The following is a 27052-nucleotide window of genomic DNA, read 5'->3' on the forward strand; positions in this document are numbered from 1 at the left end:
CCGAGGTTGAGGCTGGTACTGAGGCCGGTACTGCTGGTGCTGTTGCAATGACGGTCTCATCCATCTCTTTGGCTTGTACTGAGGTGGAGGAGCAGTGAATCCCATCTTCTTAGCCGTTGTTCTGGCTTTGTAGATGGAATCCAGTGTTTCATCGGTGTTAGAATGAAAAAGTCCCTCGCCATCGAATGGCATACTTTCTATCCTCCACTTGGTCTCATGGCTCAGATTAGCCGATCTGAGCCACGCGTGTCTCCTTAGAGATATTGCGCCCATCATGGACTTCGAATGGCAGTCCACTTGGTGTCGAGCCGTGGATAACTGCTGCCTGGCGATGGCTGAAGCCTCATTTTGAAACACCCTCGCCAGTTCCTTCTTGTCCTCCGGAAGGTGTTCGCATAATGAACCCATCTTTTCCCATAAGAAAAGCTGGTACCTCGCCATCGTTGCTTCGTATGATGACGCTCTAATGCCTAGGGAAGAAGAGGAATAAATCCTTCTGCCAGTCTGGTCTAATTTCCTCCCTTCCCTATCCACCGGCGCCGAATGTGCCTTTTGAGATTGTCCTTGGGCTGACTCAACCACTATGGAGTTAGGCTTTGGATGTTGAACCAAAAATTTTGCGCCTTCCTCCTGGACTCGATAAAGAGTCTCTAATCTCTTAGATGTAGCCTGAGTCACAGCAGGTGTCTTCCAAGACTCTTGGGCAGTTTGCTTTAATGCATGTGGAATGGGGATAGCCAGTCTTTGATTGGTAGTAGTTTGGAACACATCATAAATGGGATCCACAACCGATTCATCCGTTTGATGGATATCTAGTCCTAATGCCTGTGACATCCTAAGCATATGGTCAGAGAACCTGACCATATCGTCCGACGGAGAGGAAGGGTCGTTCTCGTGAACCTCATCCTCCGGCGAGGGCATCGTTGGAGTTGCAGACACCCTCGATTCCGAGTCTGACGGGTAGTCTTGCTCAGGAGAAGACACCGTAACCACTTGTAACTGAAGTTGGTCTGTTGGTACCGTGGGAACTGCCTCGGTCGATGCCGAAGGTTGCATACGGTGTCGAGGAGTAGACACCCTCGATGTCTGATGGTCAGGCGATGCAGGTAATGGCAATCGGCACATCCTTGTCATAGGTGGTGGTTGCGCATAGTAACCTTCCCGGGGACTCTGTCGATCCGGAAAGTAGCGCTGGGGACGATATCGGTCCCATTCATAGTCTTCATATCTTGGCTGAGGATCGGAGTATCTAGAAGCTCCGTCCCATTCACGACGAGGTGTAAGTCTTGGAGATGGTTGTAGTGGGATTAATCCCTGCAACGTTTGAGGCCTTGTAGGCTGTTGGAAAGAAGCCGCTGACGCGGAATCTCTTAGTTCGCCCTCCGAAAGGCTGAGTGGGCGTGTCGGTACCGTGGCCATCGGTACCGACTGAGATCTCGATGCCGAGGGAGGCCTCGACATCGACGCGGTCGGAGCAATGGGAGGAGTGGAATGACTCCTAACCGGCTCCGCCGCTCGAGGTGACGCTAAGGTGGATTTTTCAGCGTCCCTTTTTTTCTTCTTCTTCTTCTTCTTCTCCAGCTCCGAAGAAGGTTTAGGAGTTCTGGCTTTCTTTGAAATCTTCTTAGCCATAGAACTCGTCAAAGACCGGCCAGGCGTGAGGGGTATCTGTGCCCTATGAGCTCTGGCTTGCACCTCAGTGCCGCGGTCTGCTGGTTTGTCGATAACGGGCTTACGGATTGCCGTCTTTTCAGTAACGGACTTACCAACTGCCGTTTTTTCCATACTGGGAGCCTCAGTAGCCTTGAGAGCTTTTTCCCACAATATAGAGCGAAGTCTATCGGCTCTATGTTTCCTTGTTTGTTTCGTAAACGACATACAGTGGTGGCAGGCCTCCACAACGTGTCCTTCTCCCAAACAAACGAGACAAAGAGAGTGTCCGTCCGTCGGCGGAAGTTTCGCCCCACACCTTACACACTTCCTAAATGGGGCTTTCGTTGCCATACGGGCCTCAGGCGACCGAAGTCGCTGAGGGAAAAACTATCTACAATTAAATTTTTTTTTTTTTTTTTTTATATATAGATAAGAAAGAAGTAAGAAGAATTAGGAAAGATTGAAGAATGAACAGGTTTAAAGAAAAGAATAAGTAAGTTAACTAGAAAAACGCTAGAGGTTCGGTTAAGCTGGTCTATGCACAACGGCGGACGACGAAGAACTGAGGTAAGGGCGGGAACCCCATGGACATGCGCGGTAGCGTGGGGGGAGGGGTTCCCGCCAAAAACGTTCCACTCAGCTATAGTAGGTTCCGGTCTGGTCTCTGCGCAGGCGCAAAGCCCATATGTGTGATGCATAGAGACCACGAAGAAGAACCATTGCACATAAAAGCTTTATAGGAAAAGAAAGATTAGCACTTATCAGATAGTTCACAGTCTTCCTCAACCAGGTGCCCTCCGGGTTGGACTGCACCTCCCATAATTCCCAGCCAGAAGACCATTTGCCACATTGGTTGGGAATTATGGGAGCCTAAGACATCTAAGAACATAAGAAGAGCCATGTTGGATCAGACCAAGGGTCCATCTAGTCCAGCACTCTGTTCCCACAGTGGCCAACCAGCCATTGGTCAGGGATGAACAAGCAGGATACGGTGCAACAGCACACTCCCGCCCATATTCCCCAGCAACTAGTGTATATAGGTTTACTGCCTATCTAGAAGGCATCTGGATGGGGAAGGCTGAGATAGTTAATCGTCCGTCACCCCCATATGTCACATTTTAGTCATCAAGAGTGAAGCAGGCTCTGACAGCTAAAGAGCACAAGCAGGTTTTCCTTCCTGTCTTCCAGAATCCAGAGAAGACTTTTGATTTGCGAGTGGAGTCTCTGGGCAGGCACCAAGTCACATGCTCCAGCCGCCATCTATGATGCATTCATTGCCTGTCATGTAGGCCGACTGAAATAAGCATAAAGAAAAAAAGGGCCAAGTGAGAGAATGCAGCATTCAAGTCATAAGTGCAAAGAATAGAAAGAGTTTGCTAATAATAGTAGTAACAGCAACCAATATTTCATAAATTAGTTTATTCTATGGGTGTTTTTCAAATGGAGGGTTCCTATCGCTAATAAAAGGTATGCAGCTATTCTGTCTAATGGATTTTTTTTCTGACAAGGAAAAGGCGAAAGATGCAGTGGGGAAACATTGGTGGGGTACAAATTGAAAATGTCACCTGGAGCCCTGTAAAATTCTGTGAATGAGGCAGTGCGATTGCACACAAAAAATTCAACCGGAAGCATCCTGAATACCTCAGTGGGAGATATTTTAAGTGGATTAACTTCTTTGAGTAATTCATTTGGGACCAGAGTATCTAAATGACTACCTTGTCCAGTATTAGGGTGACCATATGGAAAGGAGGACAGGGCTTCTGTATCTTTAATAGTTGCATAGAAAAGGGGATTTCAGCAGATGTCATTTGTATGCATGCAGCACCTGGTGAAATTCTCTCTATCACAACAGTTAAAGCTGCAGGAGTAATTACTGCTAGACAGGCCTTTGTTTCTGACTTGGTTGATTGCTTTTGGATTTTTAGTGCTTGCTGTTAATTCCTGCTGAATTTTGGTTTTAAGGCTAGTTTTATGTTGGATTTTTCCTGTTCTTTTTGTGGGAGGGGAACTTCTTTTATTTCAATTGAATTGTGTTTTATTTTAATGACGTGTTGTTAGCCATCTTATTTTTTTTCTGTAAGGTAGGACAGAACATTAAAAACAGAAGACATACAAGCAAACATACAAGGGCTGTGATCCAGGAACTACATAGATGACTAAGAGGTCTCTGAACATGGGCAGAGTTTTTGTATATGTCAGACTCATTGGGGAGAATGGCAGTGAGATTCTTCATCAAGAAGAACAGAGAAGGTAAAACTTGCAAGCAACAGATAGGTTATAGATGAATATTTTTGCACTTCAGATAGCTAGTGCCCTATTCTTCCCCTTTCAAACACATAATGCAGTTTCCATTGGAGAATACAGACTCTTCAAGCCTTCCCCAACCTCCAGATCTTTTGGATGACAACTCCCAACATTCCCGATCATTGGCCGTACTCTCTGGGCTGATGGGAGTTGGAGACAAAAATATCTGAAGGGGAGGCTGCACTACTGTATGATCTAAGAGCACAAGTTAAACCATTTCCATTGTATTCATTAGGGTAGTGAATGTATAAATTCCGCATGATATGTTTCCTTGTGTGCTGACACATTCGCCACATGCTGTTTGATTTATGCTGCAGGTTTGCAAAGGGAAATAAGGGTCGAATCACATTATGTCCACAACATCATTATTGGCTCATATGGTTTTTCTCTTAATACAGAGCCAGGAGTCATTTTCACACCACAAACACTTCACCTTCTGATGGGAGGCCAATATGTGGTCCTTTTTCAGGTTTTCTAGATGGCTTATTGTGTGGCTATGCCTGTTCCCTAAAGGGCTTTTCCTTCTAATACAAATAGCAGGCATGGGACCAACCGTTCCCAAACCATCCTGCTACCGGCCAGATTTGAGCTGCGGTCTCCCCGTGCCTTCAGTTTAACCCTTAAAAACTATTCACAAAATTGCCAATCGTGTGAACGATGTCACCTTAAGCTAGGCCCCAAATCGAGGGAGCAGGGCAGCTGAGGGAAGGAAGAGTTTAAAGAAAGTTGTGTTACCACAAATATGAGATGGGACCTTAAGTAATGAGTGTGGAATTACAATTTTGTATGAAAGACTCCCTCAATTCTCACATATTGGTTACTACAAATTAAAAGCGTTCTATAGCAGCAGCAGCAACCCAGTTGTTAGAGAGGTACCGGTTCAAACAACATGGTGGCAGATCCAAGGAACTTACTTCTTCAGAAGCCAGATATACAAAGAGCTGGGCGATTTCTTCAGCACTACCCATCCTACCCATCTTTTGCCTGGCCAGAAAGTCGTTCAGTGCCTGGAAATGAAAAGCAAGCCAATAATAATAATAATTTAAAAACTAACCATTGGCTGACCTTTCAAGACACCCCTAAATCAGCTACCTGAAGTGGCAGCCTCACTGGGCCTAACAGTAGGGCCGGCTCTATGGTCTTTAATGAAGCTAGACCACATTGCAAAAGAAGCAGCCACCAACAGGAAAAAGAAAGCTTCTCCACCAAATCGTGTGTCGATGAATATATTATTCTCACAGATACACACAAAGGAACATCTCTATATGGACATCCAGTAAAGGAGATGCAGCAAATTAATGATGGTCTGCGTAGTGGCAGTTTAAACATTTTTCTCTCCATACAAAAGCACTTTTCATGGAGAGAAGGCAGATTTTGAAGCAGATTTTTGGGAACTAGGGGACTGTCTTCTTGGCATTAGGTTGGCACCATTCTGCCGCCAAACCACGCATTCCTGCTGGGGCATGGTGGCGGCATGTTGTTCCAATGAGGAGAGGCAGTGCTGGCTTTCCGGCAGCCATTAGGCTTTCCGTCCTGCCTCCTCGCCTTCCTGTGGCTTCTGGTAACCAATAGGAGGTCGCCTCCCACCCGGGAACACACCCAGAGTGGCTCCGAGCGAGGACAGACCAGCAAAAGAGCCAGGCTGACCTCGCTCAGGCTTGAAAAGTTGGGGTAAGTCCCCTACTTTTCAGCCGCTCATCTTTGCCTCTTTGCCCCAGGGTGGCTTCAAAATGGTGGCTGTGTCATCTAACTGACACAGTGTGGATTCGGAGCCACCCCAGGGCAAAGGCGATGTCAAGACAGCCCCTAGGTCCTAAGGTGTTCCCTCAGTGTGTGCTTTTGAGTAATAATAAAATAGGTGACCCACCTGTTCTGGATTAGGGCTGGCCTGGATCCTCTCCCGCAGAGAAGGAGTGTCAACAGTGCCTAAAAATATGTCTGAATGTTAATTAAATGCCACCATGAACGTATCCAGATCCTCTGACGTAGCTCCTACTTATATTCCCCAGCAACTGATAGTGAAAGGCATGCAGCCTCTGATTACTTTAGCCTGATGGCAGAGGCCCACCCTATTTCCTCAGGGGATCCTCTCCCAACCCAAGTTCGTTGTTATCCCACCGCAGCCTTCCACTCATACTATTCCCCCATGTGTCCCAGGAACAACTCAGAGAAAGCATGGACGATTTGTTTCAATACTCTCAGTTTAAGAATTCACGTCACTGAATAGAAATTTAACACATCCTTTTGCAGTTGAGACTCTGCTGTGCTTGGTCTGAGTTTTCTAGAAGGTTCTGTATATAAGTCATGACCAGATACAAAAGAGGGCAGGGCTTTTGCAGCTTTAACTGTTGTGATGAAGAAGGAATTTCACCAGGTGCTGCATGTATACAAATGACACGTTGAAATTCCCTTTTCTAAACAACTGTTAAAGACACAGGAGCCCTGTCCTCCTTTCCATATGGTCACCCCATAGGCGTGCACAGCACACTTCATTAGGGTGTGCACCCAGGGATTTTTTTTTTAAAAAAAAGCAATCATATACTCAATCATAAAGGACATTTTAAATTCATTTATTTATTAAACACTGTTTCATAAATAAACGTTTGGTTTGCCTGACCGTGGCAGGGACATTGCAGGTGTGTGTGGGTGTGAATGAGGATACACTCCTTAAGCCTCAGCACTGACCTCTTTGAAGCATGGCGCCCAGCAAAGAGGCTTCCAGCAGACTGATTCCTTTTTGCTCCTGCTGCTGAGAGCAATGGTGGACTGTCAGGAGAAGTGGCAGTGGAGCAGCTGGAGGAGTGTAACCGCTTTGTCTGGATCCCCCTCTGGATCCCTACTCAATGGCCCTCTCAATTCAGTACTTATTGCTTGAGATATTAGGGTGTGCCTGGGCACACCCAGCACACCCCTTGCGCATGCCTATGGGTCACCCTACTCTACAGAGGCCACCCAAAAAGTATTTGTTTATCCATTTATTTTATATCCTTCCTCTCCCCCACAAAATGGTGCCCAAGGCATCTAACAATAACATACAGATTAAAAACAAAAGCTTAATTAAAACATTACATAAAAACAAATAAATTAAAAACTCAATAAAAGAAATATATAGTGTGAGACCAATTAAAACCCCTTCAGCAACAGAACAGCTTATAAGCTAGAGACCTGCCTGAATAAAATGGCCTTTGTCCACCATGTAAAGGGCAATGAAGAAAGGGCCAACCTAGCCTCCCTCAGCAGGGAGTTCCAGAGTCTGGGAATGGCTACTGAGAAGGTCAAAAGGTAGCATTTGCTTGACTGGTAGAGGTAACCTGAAGGCAAAGATGGCCAGTCTTTCAAAATTAGGGCGCCAGTATCTTTTATAGTTGTGTAAATGTAAGTATGAGCCACTGCAGCACTCTTACCCAAGTCATACATGCTGAAATTCCCTTTTCCACATATGCTTTCAATTATATAGGAAACTTCATGTAGGTTGTCAATCCCTGCCTGTAGAGCAGCTTCTCTCTAGATTTGCTTCTGTGAAAGCAGCCAAGCATCTCTATTGAATGAATTATCCGAATCTTAGCTTCTTAAGCTACGCTTAAGTCACAGGGGTGTAGAAGGTTTTTTTTGGCCCCGAGGGAGTGCATATGTACACACACACACACACACACACACACACACACACACACACACGTGCACATCTGGGGATTCCCTTGCTAGTGCTAGCAAAAGAAACCCCAGGCATTCCTTTGCCAGTGTTCCCGTGAGCAACGGAATCCCCTTTGCTTTTCTCTATTCTCTCAACAAATATAAGTGACGGGATTGCCTTGCTGGTTCTAGCAAGAGCAACAGAATCTCTGGGATTTCAGTTGCTACCACAAGAGAATCCCCTTGCTAATCTCCAATTTCTCATCAGAAATCAAAGCTGAGGGAAGGGGTAGATAGGGCCTCCACTGTTGACAGATACAGGGAGGTCTGGAAAGCCACCAGAAAAGGCTTGGCAGGCTACATGTAGCGCATGGGCTGCACTTTTGTCTACTCCTGGGTTAAGAGATTAAAATAAAATAGGCTGTGGGGGGACCTTTACCCTTGAATTGCAAAGATGCTACTACTACTACTAATTTATTTCTTACACGCCTCTCCACTTGGATCGAGGCAAGGAACAACAGCGAATATAAAACACATACAAACTGATTAAAAACATAGTTTTAAGACCTTTTTATTCTCCCAGTATTTTAACAGTCTATAACTTAATTTTAACTTTGCTGTTTTAAATTTGTATTTTTGCATTGCTGCTGTTTTTTTAATCTTGGTTGTGCTTTTATATTGTATTTTATATTATAGTTTTATACTCTGAATTGTCTTAATTTTGTAAACTGCCCAGAGAGCTTCGGCTATTGGGCGGTTTAGAAATGCAATAAATAAATAAATAGTATACATGATTAAAACATCCTTAAAACATTATAAAATCCCACTGGATAGGCCTTCCAGAATAGACCGGTCTTTACTTCTTTGCACTATCCCAAAGGACAGATGGGACAGAGAATGTGGAACGCTACTTACCAGGACAAATACAGTTGCAGCGAATTCCTTTTTCAACGAAGTCGACAGCTATAGACTTGGTGAGCCCAATAACCGCTGCCTTGGAGGTACTGTAGACACACCGGTTAACAGCCCCTGAGAGAAAGCAGGAACATCTATCAGGAACTGAATTATGCTAAAGAAAAAGAAGGCCGGAGCCCTATTCAGGCATTCTAGAACCGAAGATAATCAACACATGTGGAGGACACACACACACACTAACTCCTTCTCAGTGCATTCATCACCTCTACACCTGGGGACAGACTTTGTGGAGAGGAGAGCCTCCTGTATCCGTGGGGGTTCTCCAAGCCATCTGGACCACTGGAAAATCAGCATTCTGGATTGTGTGGAGAGCCCTCACGGATGGAGGATGCTCTTCTCTTCACAAAGACGCCCCCTAGGTGCAGGGCAACAACGGAGCGGAGCCTCCTCACACTCTGATTATCCTGTTTACAGAAGCAAATTCCTTCTTCATCACAACAGTTAAAACTGCAGGAGCCTCTTTTGTATCTGGTCACTAGTATAGCTATACTAGAGTGACCAGATATAAAAGAGGGCAGGGCTCCTGCAGTTTTAACTGTTGTGATGAAGAGGGAATTTCACCAGGCGCTGCATGCATACAAATGACACCTGCTGAAATCCCCATTTTTATGCAACTGTTAAAGATATAGGAGCCCTGTCCTCCTTTTCATATGGTCACCCTACATGAAATGGCCCTTAATTTGGTACTTGACTATAATTGCAGGAGAATAATCAGAGGATACAGACTACATGAAAAGCACTGATCCATTTGAACATACACGCATGCAAATATGTAAATATAGTAAAAAATACATGACCACTGTCATGCTGGACCCAGTCATGAGAAATTACTGACCTTTGATGCTGGATACCACAGAAGACATGTTGATAATGTTACCAGATTTTTGCTCAAGCATCTTAAAAAAAAAAGAAAAGAAAAGATAAATTATGATGCCAGAAGAGTCAATGGTGTCTCAGAACCAAAATGATTACTTCACAATACAGATTAAAAGATGCTGTTGAGTATGAAGAATCTGGTGTTTTCAGACACCTGGAACGGTTTCCACAGGAGGATAATGGCGGGATTAACAAATATTTGATGTATAAGGAGAAGCCTGTAGGCAATTAATCTGATCCCATAAGCCTCTGTGCCAGCAGTCAGGCACTTAGTATGATTCTTTGCTTTGCTATGGCAATAGTATTACATTTAAAGCGACAGCACAGGAACATAGGAAGCTGCCTCATCCTAAGTCAGGCCATTGGTTCATCTACCCCAGTATTGTCAACACTAACTGGCAGCCGCTCCACAGGGTTTCAGGAAGGAATTTTTCCAGCTCTACCTGGGGATGCCAAGGCTTGAACTAGGCACCTTCTGAATGCAAAGGCAGTGCTCTACCACTGAGCCATGCACCTTCCCAATGTGAGGCATATTAAATTGTATCCGGATAAAGTGGTTCTCTAAACCACTTGCTTCAGAAAATATATTAGCGGACCTGATGGAATAAATAACTAAAAGAATTTAAATTGCTATTAGTCGAGAGGTCAGACTTAATGACATTACTTGACTTTTGAATGTATCTGGGGATGAATGTAGCAACCAAATTAATAAATGAATTATACTTCAGAGATGTACAATTTGCAATAGACTTCACAGAGCATCCATGGGACCAAAGACCAAAGTTTTTTTAAAATAAATGGTTGCCTTCATTTTGATTCGGACACATGAGTAAAGTGTTTTACTTCCCCTTTTGTGCACAAGATGGTTTACTGTCCTGGCTACTAAGAGACTGACTGAATTGGTAAGTCTGAGCTTGAATCTCTCCTCTGACATGAACTCATGAGGCAGCCTCAGGCAAGCCATTTTCTTCTCAGCCTTCCCATCTGCATTATAAGGACATTAATACTGACTTCCCTTGTAGGGCTGTGGCAAGGATTGCAATGCATTGCTATAAATAATGCAGGTGAAGCACTTTGAATACTGGGAAGCTCAGACAAATGCTAAGTATGATTTCTGCCTGCCTCCCCCTTTCCCCTCATCGCTTAAACCATCCTTCTAACTGCCCATCTAAAAGTTGAAGAGGAAGGTTGGCCTTACCTTAGGCAGGAACGTTTTGATCATCAGATACATGCTGCGAACGTTGACATTCATTGTGAAGTCCCAGTCCTTTTCCTCACAGTCCAAAATGGTCCCATGATGGACAAATCTGGTAAAAAAGACACATGAAAAGATGATCATCCTGAGTTTTGGTATATAGGGTGACAAGCACATACTAGCCACACTGGCTGAAATACTTTGGGCTTTGCAGCTATTAAAGCTGCAGATGATTCTGTACTACAACTCCCAGAATCTCTGGCCACTGGTTGTGGCAGATGGGAATTAGAGTCCAGCATCATCTGGAGAGCCACAGTTTCCCCAACCCTGTACTAAAGCCTTAGGCACCCCTTCAATGGCAGGAATTAGCATCCCTTTATGAGTCATTGCTACTTTTTTTATCAGCAAAGATTATATGTGCTATAAACCTACATAGCTTTCATGGCAATGCTATCGTTTGGGCTTGACTCAAAGAATCTTGGGAATTGTAGTTCGGTAAGGATGCTGAGAATTCTGCTATAGAGAGAGATCCCTAGCTCCCTTCTCAGTCTCGAGTAGGAGGGAATAATTAAAAATCAGCTTAACAGTGCCATTTTATGCATATCTACTCAGAAGAAAGCTCCATTTAGCCCAGTGGAGCTTACTCCTGGTAAGTGTGCATAGGACTGTAGCCTAATGCTTCATCAAAGATGTGCCATAACATTTCTTTATTTTTGTACCAACAATTCCTTCTGTTTAAAAAGCTTAAATTTACAATGAAGGTATTTTCCTTTGTTTGTATAAATTATGCGAAGCAGACTCTCCTTTAGAAGTAACAGAAAATAATAAAATAAAGCAAAAAGATTATAATGCAGGTAGTAAAGGACAAATTAGACGTATGTTAAATATGTCAAGTTCCCCCTTCTATGTTAATAGCCGTGCGTGTGTCTGTGTTTGAGTGAGAAAGAGATGCAAGGAAGGACTGGGAGCAAGCAAGATTGGGATTGCAATGGTTTTTGTTTTTTTTACCATTTTTCTCCTAAGGTGGTTCCCCCTGTCCAAGCTGCTATCAGCCCCAGAATGGGAGCTTTGCTTTAAGGGAGGGATTATGTCTATTAGGGACGTGCAGAGCGAGTCTGCTCCACTCCGAAATTCAGAGCAGAGCTCCGATGAGGTGTTTCTCTGCTCCGATTTTCGTAACAGCTGTCTCTCCGCACCATCGGATTACCTGTCAGAGCTCTGTTCTGTTTTTGGATAGCCACTCTATTATAGCCTATGGGAATTAACAAAAATGCTTACATCTCCGTCATTTTTAAAGATAAAGAGATGAAACTTGGCACTATGACAGCTCTTAAGTAGGGCTTTAGCCATGCCAAGTTTAAAACATCCTTTGATTTTTTGGATTTTTAAAAAAAGTTTAACAGCTGAGCTGTCAAAAAAATAATAATTCTTAAATGGAACGGAGCTCTGATGAGGCACAGCTCTGCTCCATGAGTATTGGATGGTTTTGAAACTGTCCGTTCTCCGCTCTGAAACCTTGGAGCTTCAGATTTTTGGGACGGAGCATACACCCTTAATGTCTTTCACAGTCAGAAAAAAGTTTAAAATGCTCCCCTGCATGCACCATGGGCTCAAACGATCACTGTGGTTATAATTTTGAAGAAGAAAAACCTTGACAAATTAAATGTGATTTAACATCATATTGAAGTGTGGCTCTCAGAGTGGTTAAGAACATAACGTAATGGGGTACAGTCTGGGATTATTAATAATGTCTGTTAAAAGCAAAAAGCAAAACCAGTTTAATTTTTAGAAAGCATATTATTTATTTGACTCACACCCCAGCTTTCTACACACAAAAAAGTAGGGGAAAAGGTAGGAAATGCAGTTAAAAGCATGGCAGTAATATCTTACCCTGCAATATTACACAGGACATCAATTCTCTTCACCTCCTTGGCCAGATTTTCAATTTGTTCTTTGTTTGTGACATCCAGCACCCGAACCTGAATTCCTGTGAAAGATATTTATATAAAATATGCTGTGGCATTAATTGCTGTATTCTCACACTAAAGGAAGATTAGCTTCCATGTCATGAATATGAACAGCCACATGAAACATTGGGCCTTGATTGGTAGAACACTTAAGCCCCTTTAACAAGTTTCCTCTATGTGTAAGTATGTGAGAAAGAGACAGACAGACAGAGACAGAGGGTAGTATCCAATGTTAGTCCTATGTAAAGTAGACCCATTGAAATGAACGGGTCTTAACAGGCTGGTGTCTCCTTGACCAGTAGATGCTGGTGGCCCCGATTTTGGTGGGACTGTGAATCCATTCTGGGTTTTAGTTAAAACCAGCCAGAACTCTAACGGAGCTATCTAAGGTGCTGAATCTAGTTTGAAGATAGGTTTCAACACCTTAGATAGTTCCTTTAGAGTTCAGGCTGGTTCTGACTAAAACCCAGAATGGATTCACAGCTCCATGGATTCAGAGCCACCAGCCTCCACTGCTCTTAACCTGTTGCTACTTTTGCTTTCTGTCACACTCGCTTACCCTCCTGGGAGAGCAAGCAGTCACAATGACAAGGAGCTGCTGACACTGCTGCCTGCTTGCTTGCCTGCCCTCTCCCCCAGGCCCAATCCCCACAGCCTATCAGAGAGAGAGAGAGAAGTGAGTGAGCAGGCAATGGCAGAGACTTGCTTTCCGTGTCCACCCACTCATTGCTTTGGCCAATCTGCTACCCAGAGGGAAAAGACAGATGCATGAGAAATTGCCACCACTACCACTGTTCCTTTACTCACCTGAGCCAGGTGGGTGGGCAAGCAGCAGGGACAGGAAAAGCAGCGACCTGCCCTCTTTCTATGGGCAAGCAAGTAGAGCTGTGGGGAAGGAGCTTGCGGAAGGCCTCTTGCTGAATCCCTTCCTCCCGCAAAAAGCTCTAGTTCCAAATAACTCAAGGAGTACCTGGATGGCCTTCCAGTTCTTGGAGTTTGGACTCATTGATGTCTGTAGCAATGACCTCGGCGCCTTCCTTGGCAAATGCCTTTGAAAACAAAACTCTCAGTGATTAATACCGAGGCAGATTAACTCATGGGCTGCCTCTTACTTGCCATTAAGACTTGGCTGGTTTGCTGTTTTTCTATTTTGGCAAAAGGAGAGTTACTGCCAAAAGAACTATACTATGTTGACGTCTTTACAATTGCTGACATCATGACAAGCCAGGTTTCTTCGTGGCATGCTGCATGCCGCACGATCACTCCTGCTCCAAGTGTTAGTGGTTAAATAAACCATGGACCTTGGTTTGCTGTTCCCCCCCCCTCTAATTGGGGGAGAGGCAAGCCAGGGGTTCAGGTTTGCATACCACGCTAAATAAGCCATGGGAAAAGGAAAAATCCTGGCTTATCGTGATTTGCAAACGCTCCCAGTGAGAAATTCTTATGCGAATGGTTTGTGTTCCAAGACAGAATTGTGACATCTTCAGAAAAGCAGCTACGTTAATTTCCAGGAGAAACTATACTCTTGGAAGTGATATTGCTCATTTCAAGCAGGATTCACTTCAATGAATCAAGGAAGCTGCCATCTACTGAGTCAGACCATGGGTCCATCTACATCTAGCCCAGTATTGTTGACACTGACTGTCAGCAGCTCTCCAGGGTTTCAGGCAGGATTTTTTTCAAGCCATACCTGACGATGGCATAGATTGAACCTGGGATTTTCTCTATGCAAAACATGTGCTCTACTACTGAGCCACCATCCCTCCCAATGCCATCTGCATAGGTCTCTTCCTAGAGATGGGAATAGAATGCCTATTGGCACAACAATCCAAGATTATATGTAACCTGTCCTGATTTTAAAATTTAAGACAGACTTTCAGCTTTGTTGATTCTGTACATTTCAACACTGAGCTTTTAATGCCTTTTTTTAAAAAGAGTTGGCTGTGCACCAACCACACTTGTATTATCCACAAAACAAGTTTGCACTAAGTTTGCATTCAGTATAATTGGAGCAGATTTTCAAAGATGTTACTCTATGCTATGCGATTTCGTGTAGAACTCAGAATTGGTTTAAAATCAAAAGAACTGCTATTGTTCTAAGTTCTTTCCCCCTTTTGATTTTCGCCCCTCCCTCAATATTCAGCCTTTTGCTCCAACACATGAAAGCAGAAGTACTTTTGTAACTGTTGCATTAGGTAGAAAATTGCACAACCTCCCCATCCCCTAAGAGGGAATCCAGTGAATTATTTCCAGACTTACTAGGGCTACAGCTCGGCCAATTCCTTGGGCTGCAGCAGACAGCAGTATTACTTTCCCATCAAGCCGCCCCATCATGCACCCTGTAGGTGGGTTCAAACAGATGGTAGCATCTTATTAACGGTTGTTGTTTACAGAAGGAACTGGTGGTACAGCTAGGGCTGGACCTTTGGGGCTCAAGTCCAGAGCCCCCAAATGACCACCCAGAGAGTAGCAGATGCAGAAGCAAACTCCATTTTATTCCGGTAGTCATGATAGTGCTAGGACTTAAGTGAGTTTAGAGAAACAAAACTGGAATTTACTCAGAATATATATTTTTTTTTAAAAAATCAGGATTGACTAAAAGGATTCCACCCCCCGTTTTTGCTCTAATATAACACAAATACAGAAGCAGTTTTAAAGCATGGATGGTAGTTGAAGCCCCCCCTCAGGAGAAAGGTCAGTTGTATGGTCCACAACTGAACTAATTCAGACAAACATCTAAATGGGGGACCCATAAGACCATTAAATCCAGCTGCATCACTGGAAGGAACAGTTGTAGGAAACCCATGTTGTTGTTTTTAAATTGATTAGAAAACCATTTCTATAAAGCATTTCAATACATTTGCTTAGCATTTGATATGCCTAATATTTATAGAGATGACCAGTTGATGTTCATAGATAATTTATAATGCCAATTATTCAAAGGGTTAAATTGGCAAGTCTGCTTCTCCTGTAACTATTGTCTATTTTTCAGGTCTTCGCTGCTACACATAACTTCAATTGAATTCTATTATTAAGTAGAATAGATGATATGTAAGTATAATTGTACAACTTACTGTTTTCAATGCATCAAACAGATCTGCTCATTTCTTCACTTTTAGGTTACCCCTATAGAATCACTTTATGACAAGTTGAAAGTGTGTTACAACTTACACTTTGGTTCAGCATACCAAATTCTATTTTGTACCCATTCAGTTTTATCCCCATTTATATTTTTACCAGTGAATAACACCTAAAGACTGGAATACAGTTTCTATATGGGGAACCTCTGTGTAAAAGTCCAACCAAAACATAGCAATCTGGTCGGTTCAGGGCCAGTGGCTATGATCCAACCCCACTCCTTCACAAGTTGGCTGCACTTGCTTTCAGAATGTCTACAAGGGCTAGTTTGACTTCTTCTTTAGATAGTAACTTTTCCACGACAAACCTGGAAACAGATGCCTATTCAAGAAGATTGCATGAGATAAGATGCAACATGCACCAACTCTATGGAGATACCTTCTGTAACAGATTTAATGAAAAATAGCTTGCTTCGGTTCTTTATGTCTCACACGGAGAGATACTTACAAGCTCCTTCATTAGGCTAAAGACACTGAAATCTGCATATGAATTATCACGCTTGTAAACCACAATTCATGCCCAGTTGCATTTGAGAGACGATTATTACTTAAAACCAAGAACAAAAGCAACAACAGAAAAACTCACCACAGGAACTCAATTATGACTGTTCAGAGACCTTTGCCCAGGAGGCGGTTTCATGTTTTCCTGACAGCATGCTGGGATTTGTAGTAAAGTGAACTGGCAAATACCTCTGAGTTAAGAGAATTCATTACAGCTGCAGCAGTTTATATACTGCCATCTAGCGAGAGTCTGTATTAAAACTAGATTATGGCAACAATCCTCACCATTGGCTATGCTGGCTGAGACTCATGGGAAATGTGGCCCTTTGAATGTTTTCTCCAAATCCCCCCCCCTCCCCTACTTAACCACCGTGGCTTAGCATGTCATCTGAACAGGGTCACTGTGACACTATGGCCATGGCTGCATTTATATAATAATGTTCATGGATGCACTGGGAATAGAAATCTCCCTAATAACTGGCATGTTAAGCAGTATGTAGTAGGGTGCTTTTAACAGTAAGAGGATCTCATCCTGCCACATGAGAGGGCTGGTCCTAGGTTGGACTCTGCCCTGATTAATTTGTACAGTTAAGGGTAGCAAAATGCAAAGAGCCTTGGTTATCCTTCTAACAAATGGACAGCCTTGTTTAAAATAGCAGATTGAGGAAGAGTGATGGATTGAGATCAGGGGTCCCAGCTGTTTAGCTCATCAATGCCGGGATCTCTACCACCCTCCCACCCTGTTTGCATTGCTACTGTAGCCACATCTCACTGGTCAACCAACTGGTTGGGTGGTTGTCACTGTCAGTCTCCCACCCACTATGGAGCAGTGCTACCTTTTGCTATGACATTTGGTGTTGCACGGTGACTAGTGTCAGCAGGTACATCCTCCTCAGTGGGTCTGATGTTCTGTGCCTGCCCCTGGCCTCAGCCCCTCCAGTAAAGTGGAGAGACTGCCTGACCTCTTGCCTGGGTCACATGAAATTCACGCCTCCTGGACCTAAAATGCAAACCAGCGTGTAGTTTGCTGCTGAAATCCATGTTGTGATGCAGTTTGCCCCACCCCCAAAAGTGTATGTTGCATTAAAAATGCTTTTATTACAAAAACGTGCATACCAATGCATTTACAACCTGAACATACCCGGACACTATGACCAACATCTGGGTCCCAGAAGGTGGTAACAAGGGAGAGGACCTTTTCAGTGGCGGCTCCTCAATTCTGGAATGAGTTCCTCGTTCAGGTCTGCCTAGTGCCAACACTGTCATCTTTTCGGCGTCAGGTTAAGACTTCATCTACTCTCAGTTAATGACATATGATGTGGCATTTATGGCAGCCATCTAAACAAATCTAGTATTCTATTGAAACTGTTTTTAGCTGTCTAAATTGTTTTAAATCTTAAACCCTGATGCAGGCTAAGTTCCAGGGAAAGAAAAAAGTCAGTCCTGAACAAAGATTAACCCATTCATTTCAGAAGAGACAGAGAAAAAGATCCTGCAAACTTATGTAACTATAGCAAACGTTTGTATTTGCCAAACCACTTCCCCACATTAACTGAAAATCCTACTTAGGCTTTTCCTTAACTCTGGCTTCTGATATTTTAGCAGCAATTTCCTTGAGTTCCTTTGTTGATATTGAGTCAGATGGTTTTGCCTCAGACTATATAATTTTGCCTGTCTCATCTAGGATTAAAGACCTCACATACCTTTTTCTTCTTTAGAAGCTTGACGAACCAAACCAATTGAGCTGTAATTCCACACATACACACAAATCATCCAAGCTGTACACTCAGAACAATAGCTTTCTGCCAGAGATTAATGAGAGCCAGTGTGGTGTAGTGGCTAGAGTGTTGGACTGGGAGTCAGGAGATCTGGGTTATAGTCTCTACTTGGCCATGAAGCTCACTGGGTGACCTTGGACAGTCATGGACTCTCAGCTCAACCTACCTCACAGGGTTGTTAATATTATTATTATTATGTTTATTTGTATCCCACAATTTATTTATTTGTTTATTTATTACATTTATATACCGCCGAAGCTCTCTGGGCAGTTTACAAAAGTTAAAAACAGTAAACATTAAAAATATACAAAATTTAAAACCATTGTAAGCCTATGCGGCAGGGTCCTGCTATTTACTGTTTTACTCTGTACAGCACCATGTACATTGATGGTGCTATATAAATAAATAATAATAATAATCAAAACCAAAAACCACAGTATCCATTTAAACAACAGTTCTGGGGTCCGTTAAAAAACAAACTTAGCGTTGTTAAATGCTTTTAGACGTGTTAGTTTTCCTTTGCCACACTTCTTTTGCCCAATACTGCTTCTCAAGGCGGCCAAGGGTTGCTGCTGTGAGGATAAAATGGAGAGGAAGATCATGGAGAGGAAGATCACGGGTTCCTTGGAGGCAAAAAGGCGGGATATAAATGTAATAAATAAATAAATGTGAACAAAGCAGTACTCATTCCCTGCACAAGAGGCTTTGTGAAATTCTTTTACCATCTGAAAGATAAAAAGCCTGTTGTTATGAAGATCTGAGGAGAATAATCTAGATTCATAACCTGCAATGGATGTTCGGAATACCCAATTTACTAAATTTAACACAATACTTATCATGAATGGGGCTTTAAAAAGGTTTATTGAGTAATGGAGGTTCAGAATACCCAATTTACTAAATTTAACACAATACTTATCATGAATGGGGCTTTAAAAGGATTTATTGAGTAATGACTGCAACTATGCATGTGTGTTAAATTCACAAGAAATGCATTGCACTGCACTGTAGAAAAATGACTTCAGTCAGAACAATAGAAAACTTTGTGCAAAACTCTTTATTTATACATTTTAAAAGTGTAATACAAAATGGAACTATAAAAGATAAAACTACCAAAGAAGAAGAAGAAAAAAAGAACATATATAAGGTCAAAGACAAGGCAGTCTGTTTTCTCAGTACAGACAAAACTGAGCAGAATCTAGTGGTCTTATCCAGAAAGCATCTTTGGAATCCACAGAAGAACCAGGGTCTTATTGTGTCTTGCAGTTAGGGACATCACCTTTGTTTGCTGTCGCCATCCAATGCTTAAGATCGTTTTCTGTGGATTCTGCTACTGTAGATCTTGTGTCTGTTCAAGACAAGAATGTTTAGAAGTTGCTTTAATTTGAAAAACCTGTTATCGAGTACATGTTTTCAAAGCATCTGTAAATACTAGACACAACCAATGTTGCGGGGACGGGGACCCTGCCTCTTGGTCCTTAGAAAAACACAGGATTATCTTCCTGTTCATAAGCCTTAACAGAAAACGACAATGAATTGAACTTGATAATTTAAAGCAGGGGTGCAAAATGTGTGGCCCCTAGGCTGCAGGCAGCCCCCCCATGCCCTCTCTGGTGTGTCCACCCCCCACCCCCATTTGCTATACCCCAAAAATTGTGGTGGCACTAAAAACAAAAAGGGAAAAAGGCTCTTGTAACAAGCTTCATAGTTTCTCCAATAGAAATCACATTCCTAGAGAATTCTGTAGGAAGCTGCGGTCAAAAGCTCCTGCCTAATTCTCAGGATGCTCTGGGGACACTCTAGGAATGGCGCTACTATGGCAGGAGCCATAGAGATCCATTCCTACAGCCTGGAGGTAAGGCTGAGTCCTGCCTAGAAGATTCCAGGAAATAGCATTTTGCATTTGAAGCAGCAATTGGGTTGGGTGGGGAGCAGGCTGCAGCCATGTATTTGCCCAGCAGATACCTGATGTGGCCCTTGAGGCCAAAAACTTTGCACACTGTTGGTTTAAAATAAAGTGGCAGTGCATTGTACGGTAGTTGTTTTGCAATTAAACTGACTCTGGTGCAGCTGAAAACATAAAACTATATACTGCCATTCATTATCGAATCACAGGGCAGTGTGCATTATTTTCCTGGAGGAGGGTGGAGGGGAGGAGAAGATTCAGAAACGTATTAGAAGAAGTGATGGTTACGGAATTAAATTGCCAAAACTAGCAGACAATAATGGATGAGGTGTGTTCCAACTATATTGCAAGACAGGTTAAAATGCCTCTCTCGAAAAATGTTGTTTTCTAGGATTTGAGATTTTTTTGATTCCAACTAGGCTAATTTAGTACACCCACACGCTTTGAGATTAAAAGGGCACAGACAGAGATAATTTGTCACCAGCTCACTAGTATAATTCCAAGTTGAACCAAGATGCCAATAAACAGCAAAACTGCGATGAAGCAGGAAAGCTGTGACATCACGCTGGAGCAGGGAAATGATTCAAGAAAGCAAAGCCTAGAGGTCAATCTGTACAAGATCTCAGAGAGGCATTTTAGAAAAACGCTTTCTAAAAGAAGAAAATGGGAGCTGCTTTAGGCAATTCACAGGGCACATCAGCAGGCCATCTACTCAGAAAACCTACAGCTTGCTTTAGAGTGGGAGAGGGAATTCAGAGTCTCTAGGGTCCCATTTCAACCCCTCAGAAGCTGCGCTGCTGCTGCGTGCTGCTGAACTTTAGCAGAAGCAAAACAAATTGGCAGTTCACTGTCAAATTTCGTATGCCTTGTTTTAAAGATACATCGTACTTTGCTGCTGAAACGCGGGGGCAAACTGCTATTGTTTTGCCGTTGTCACCACAGGAGACAATTTGGGGGGAAGGTGGGGGCCACACTTAAGACCAGGGGGGGCGTGCATGGACCCCACAAACTGCCCACCCCTGCTTTAGAGAACACCATGCTAACTCTGCATGTTGGCACCAAGTGTTATCCTGGTTGTGCTTTTTGTATTGTATTTGTGTTTTTAGATTGTTGGCTGTTTTTAGGCTCTTCATGATTTTTAATTTTTGTGAACCGCCCAGAGAGCTTCGGCTATTGGGCGGTATAAAAATGTAATAAATAAATACTTAAGGTATCAGTTCAAGAACCAGAGGCTGTATTTATGAAGACTCTTGAGCATTCCCAGCAAGCACGACACTGTGCTCTTCCTATTGTGCTACAGACATCATCATCATCATCATCATCATCATCGTCTATTTATTTATTAGCCACCTCTCCCTCTGGATCAAGGAGGGGAACAACACCAAACACAATATAATACATAGAATTAGTTACAAGAGCATATAAAACCAATACAATATTGAAAAAACAACCACAGCATCTTAAAATTCTTAGGCTTAAAATTCATCTGGGTAGGCTGCCAGAAGAGACTAGTCTTTACGGCTGTCTTAAATTCAGAGAGAGCTTTAAGCTGATGAATCTCCTCTGGCAGTCTTCTTGCACAAGTCTTTCCTGCTTCCACCTGTAGCAGTTAGGCTATCATGTGAATCCACCAACGAATGGGAAAGGATGGGCCAAAAGGCTAAGTGAACATTGACACAAGGAACGTATCACCGCTACTGCCTTGGATCCGAGCCCTAAATAACCTAAAGGGTTCATGTATTCTACAGTCAAGTTTTATTTGTTTGTTCTGGCATGCCTGGGCACCTGTTGACGGCCTACACTCTAGCAGGGGCCCATTGGCAACAGCACGCTTCCTCCCGCCCGAAGAATTGCGCCTCCTTTTCACCTTTGCAACCTGACTGTTCACCTGCCTCTTGCTTTGGTCCAGACAATGGTGGGGGTGATAAGGAGGAGTGGTAAATGCCACTGTCTGCTTGCTCACTCACTCTCTGCCTGTCAAGCAAGCAAGTGGGTAGGAGAAAGAGGATCACGAGCAACAGCAGATGGTGACCATGGTGGTGAGAAGGTAGACTCAATGAGGGAAGCGCCCATTGAAGGTGCTTCACCCTCCAAAACCTGGAGGCATTATGGGCTTTTATATAGATTGTATGGCAACAGATCTCATATGATTTAGTTAGGGGACAAGAATCTATACATTTTCCTTAGAGAACAGCTTATTATGGCATCACTTACCTGCAAAGGTTCCTAAGCGTGAGTTATCAAAGAAACTTGTAGGACAGTTCAGTGGCAGAGGAGGGGGAGTGTCCAAAGGCAAAACTGGCTTCAGAGCGCTTTCCTTGTAGGGAGAACATGGTACGTCCGAGAACGAAGGAGGAGCCGTCTTCCTTGGAGACCTGAGTCTTTGTTCCTCGCCAATGTCTCTTGAGGATTTGTCCCTCCTCTTCAAAGCTCGCTCCTTCCATTTCTTAAGCTCTTCTTTTAAGACAAGCTCATTCCTTAAAACATGAACAAGTCAGGTTGAAAAGATGCAGGCACTTGGTGTTCAACTCAAGGCTGTTGGCCCAGAAAACACACTTCTTACAAGCAGGGGGAAGTCTTGGTGTTTAGAACGAGAAGACTGGTGGCGATGCCTCAACGTCTTCTATCAGCTAGATTCTGCTTCCATGGATTGTTTCTCATGGCACTTTGCAGAGATCTGCACTGCTAGAGCCAAGATGAGATCTGTCCTCTTGTAAACCATATATTTGAGTCTATAATTTCGACTATTTCTTACTACTTTGAAAAAGGAGGTGAGCAGGCAGGAGGAAGTCCTGTGCCCACCTGAGACATTATGAGTTAAGTCCTAATTTGGGGAGAGTTTGGATTCTACTTGCTTTGCTTTCTCTTTCCCCAGAATTACTTTGAACTCCCTGTTCTGAATTTTGGCACCATCATTGATAAATAAAAGAGGAAGAGAAAAACTTCTGGTATGCCTCCGTTCAAAATAATGAAAGCTGTGGGCAAAACCCAACATTATAGGAGAAGTAACAGCATGGAAGCGGGGCCTTCTCAGTAGCGGCACCTACCCTCTGGAATGCTCACCCATGTGTGGTCCGAGAGGTGGAAACTGTGACAAACTTTAGACACCTCTTGAAGACACACTGGTTTGCTCAGGCTTGCCCTGCTATGCAATTGTACTGCTCTGCTTTACTGTTTCTGTAATATTGTGACGCATTTATTATTTTATACTGTTTTTATATTGGCTTTTATATGGTATTTTATGTATGTCTTATGTAAACGGCTTACAGATCTTATAATATTGAGAGGTATATAAATAGTTTAAATAAATTACCCAACACATCCAAATCTGCTCTCGGCCGTCCAAAACCTTCTGGACCAAATTTGGGGGTTGGGAACTTGATCTGCCAGCAGTTTATGTTCTGCTGGTGTCTGGGATTTTTTCAATTAAAATGGGCACATCATGAAGTGATACTGTAAACTACAAGCTCTGTAAATAGGACACATTTAATTTATATCTCGCCTTTTTCTCTCCACAACTCCCCAAGACAGCATATGTGACTGCCCACCAGCACGTTATCCTCAGAACAGCTCTACAAGGCAAGTTAGGCCAAGAAATAGTAATTGGTGATCTTGACCCTTTCCCTACCCATCACTGTCAACAGCTGTCAAATCAGCCTATATGCAGTCTCCTCTTGTCAGTTATCTTATATGTTTTATACTACAGTTAGTTCATTTTGACAGCTGAAACACACAAGGCAATAGACAAGACTATATATATTTTTGACAGCCACAAGTGCATACTTGCGCAGCTGCGAAAAACCAAACAATGACAATCAAATTAAAAAATACGAAGACATTTACATAATTCCTGGGGCCAAAATTACACTCATATGCACACACATAGGATAATAATAATAATAATAATAATAATAATAATAATAATAATAATAATAGTTACCTGCCTCTCCCTCTGGATCGAAGCAGGGTACAACACAAATGCAAACACCATAAAATACATAAAACTAATTAAAACATTTAAAACTAATATATTATAAAAAAGGCATCTTAAAATTCAACTGAGTAGGCTTGCCGAAAGAGATCAGTCTTTACAGCTTTCTTAAATTCTGGAAGACTGTTAAGTTGACGAATCTCTCCCGGCAAGCCATTCCACAAACTGGGAGCAGCAGAAAAAAGGTCCCCGTCTCTGCAAATGTCAGGGCCTGGATCTCCCTCGAACTCCCTGGGGAACGAAACGGGGTCATGAGCAGGTTGGGATGGGAATGCAAGACAGGTTCTGCTGCACAGTCCCCTGGGATATGTGCCAGAGCCAGCTGGAGGACCGAGAGTAAGAACAACCCACGGTAAGTCCGATCATGTCAAGCTAACCCTGGGTTGTTCCATGAACAACCCTCATTACGTAGTTTGTTTGCCAGAGTGTGTTGTCGTGTCGTGTGAACTCCCCAAAAGCAGTCAATTGGTTTTGAAAAGAATAAATGCTAAACCATCGTAATTTGTGACAAGCCAGTCTACACCACCTGTGACCAAGCTAAATCAACCCACTAGCCACGCATTGTGGCTTTCTGTAGCCCCAGGCAATCCAGCACCTTCATGGCTCACCAAACTTGCGAAGAGTTATTTTTTTCTTGAAACCAACTAATCTAATAGGAGCAACAAATTCAAAGCTCAGTGGACAGACAGACAACGGTATCTAGAAACAAAATCCAGGATACATTCTTAAGACTTACGCCAACAGAAGTTCATGGTCTTTCTTGAGCTGCTTGTAATTTGTTTCCAGTTTTGCATGCTCAGATTTCAGTACAAGCACCTGAGTATTCTGTACGATTCCACTTCCACCGCCACAAGTAATCGGCAGGGAGGTCTGAGGAAGGCCTCTGCCTGATATCACTGAAAAAGTGTTCACAAGAAGGCAATTTAAAACTAAAAAATCAATGCACCACAACTATTACCTCTGGATGAACAGCAGACAGTAATCATACTATCTAACAGCACAGTCTCCCAAACCTGCAAAAACGGCTTAGTAAGTGAGGATAATATCCCAAACACCGAATATAAATGTTTTTCTTCGATCTGCTGGCTTTGAAAAGGGTTTATCTTCAGCATTTGAGATATTATCCCCCAATATAATTTGGAAACAAACTCACAAGGCATATTGGTTCAGGTTGGAGAGTTTAGCATAGAATTCTAAACTGCCAAAATCACAGAGCTTTATAAAGCAACTGTAATTTTTAATGGCAGCATCAGACCTTACCATCAATGATATAATCTAATCAACTCCAATGATATAATCTAACCAAGGTAAGTATTTCAAGTTCACTTTTATCAATATGGTTTTAAAAATGCTTATTAGCATTCTGGGGACACATGAAAGGATTTGTGAACTCTGGCCTTACAAATATTTTTTATTTATTTATTTATTTAAGCATTTTTATGCCGCCCTTCAGCCAAAAAAGGCTCTCACGGCGGCTTACAAAAATATTTCTTGACAATTTGGAAAATGGAAAACATGTGTTTCTTTTGAAAACATTTTGTAATTTATTGTACTCTAGAATTCAAAAAACCCCTTCATTTTTCAATAAACTCCAAGATTGCCTGCTTGACTTCCATATCTTGTTCTATGAGGAAAACCACACTTTAAAATATCTCTCTCTATAAAATGCTAAGGCAATATGTGCAGCGTGGCACACTGGAGGTTCCATGAGAAGAACTTAGTGTTGCTAAGCAACAGGGCATATAAGCAAAGATACAGCTGGCATCATTGCTGAAGCAGTTGAACTGCTTCAGCCTACTCAGCCCAATGCCCTGCCAATGATCCCCGGAGGCAAGTCCTGTGGGTCAGCGGGTAGGCAAAAGGGGGGGGGGGGAGAGCACCAGCTTGGAAAAATGTGGGGGGGGGGAGTGGCTGGAAGGGAACAAACAAGCAATAAAAGTACTAGCATGTGGTGCTTACTACCCCGTTTACTAACAGGGACTGGCCGGCGAGATCACATTACGCCAGTCCTTTTCCAGCTTCATTGGCTGCCAGTCCAGGTCCGGGCCCAATTCAAAGTGCTGGTATTGACATTTAAAGCCCTAAACGGTTTGGGGCCAGGTTATTTGAAGGAACGCCTCCTCCCATATGTACCTACCCGGACCTTAAGATCATCTACAGGGGCCCTTCTCCGTGAGCCCCTGCCAAAGGAAGTGAGGCAGGTGGCTACTAGGAGGAAGGCTTTCTCGGCTGTGGCACCCCGGTTGTGGAACGAGCTCCCCAGAGAGGTCCGCCTGGCGCCTACACTGTACTGCTTTCGTCGCCAGCTGAAGACCTTTTTATTCACTCAGTATTTTAACACTTAATTTTAACTTAAATTTAAATTTTACTGTTTTAACTCTGTATTTTAATCTTATAATCAACTTTGTTGTGTGGTTTTATCCTGGTTGCGCTTTTTATACTGTATTTCGTAATTGTGTTTTTAACCTGTTGGATGTTTTTTGTGGTTTTAATTTTTGTGAACCGCCCAGAGAGCTTCGGCTATTGGGCGGTATAAAAATGTAATAAATAAATAAATAAGTAAATAAAGCATGCAGATGCTATGCGCAAGTCAAGACGAGACTTACCAGTTACATCTTGTTCTTGTTGCACTTTGCGAAGTTCTTCCTTTAGTTTTCTTAATTGTTCATCCCTATATTCTGCAAGAGCTTTTGCAGTTGCCATCCTAAGAAGATCGCCACAATTTTAGGCCATTTACTAATACTGCCATTCTGCATAGAAAAGCAATAAAGGCGGCAATCCTATACAGACTTATCCAGGAGAAAATCACCATTTAACACTTACATCTGAGTAGTGTTGCATAGGGTTGTGTCGTAAAACTTTGTAAGTACATAAGAACACTGGTGGCTTAGATTAGAAGTCTTATCTACAGCTTCCTCTTTCCACTGTGGGGAAGTATTAACAATATAAAATGAACACATTATATACTAACAAGCAGAAGCCGAACATACAAGAGGACCAGCCAAGTTAGTATGTGGCAGCCAGCACAGAGTGTATTGTGTGGAACCATAAAATCTAGCTAATTTATTGTGGCATAATTAGCTTCTCTGGGCTGGAGTCCATTTCTTCAGATACATGATGTGCACTTGAAAAATTAGGCTCT

General features: G+C 42.9%; 2 protein-coding genes across 6 annotated transcripts in view; both read right to left on the bottom strand.

The window, feature by feature from the left end:
• Nucleotides 1-2373: 2373 nt before the first annotated feature.
• BDH2 (3-hydroxybutyrate dehydrogenase 2) lies at nt 2374-16344 on the bottom strand. Of its 5 annotated transcripts, XM_063136394.1 has the most exons (11): nt 16324-16342; nt 15675-15737; nt 14860-14939; nt 13571-13649; nt 12524-12620; nt 10637-10745; nt 9398-9458; nt 8503-8616; nt 5825-5883; nt 4872-4964; nt 2374-2947 (listed from the first exon to the last, which is right to left on the bottom strand). In XM_063136394.1, exons 3-11 carry the CDS (start codon nt 14932-14934, stop codon nt 2894-2896), a joined length of 741 nt encoding a protein of 246 aa, XP_062992464.1. In that variant the 5' UTR covers nt 14935-14939; nt 15675-15737; nt 16324-16342; the 3' UTR covers nt 2374-2893. The 5 variants fall into 5 exon arrangements, with proteins under 5 accessions (XP_062992464.1, XP_062992462.1, XP_062992466.1 ...); XM_063136392.1 differs by lacking the exon at nt 15675-15737 and having other exon boundaries at nt 16324-16344; XM_063136396.1 differs by lacking the exons at nt 15675-15737; nt 16324-16342 and adding an exon at nt 16186-16312.
• Nucleotides 16345-19113: 2769 nt separating this feature from the next.
• CENPE (centromere protein E) overlaps nt 19114-27052 on the bottom strand; it is a 60116-nt gene continuing 52177 nt past the window's right edge. The window contains exons 39-42 of the mRNA XM_063136436.1: nt 26517-26614; nt 24647-24806; nt 22134-22396; nt 19114-19361 (exon numbers count right to left, since the gene is read on the bottom strand). Coding sequence (XP_062992506.1) covers nt 19264-19361; nt 22134-22396; nt 24647-24806; nt 26517-26614 — 619 coding nt within the window. The 3' untranslated portion in view covers nt 19114-19263. The remainder of the gene's footprint in view (nt 19362-22133; nt 22397-24646; nt 24807-26516; nt 26615-27052) is intronic.

This window comes from Elgaria multicarinata, chromosome 10, assembly GCF_023053635.1.
Source record: "Elgaria multicarinata webbii isolate HBS135686 ecotype San Diego chromosome 10, rElgMul1.1.pri, whole genome shotgun sequence".
Classification (NCBI taxonomy): domain Eukaryota; kingdom Metazoa; phylum Chordata; class Lepidosauria; order Squamata; family Anguidae; genus Elgaria; species Elgaria multicarinata.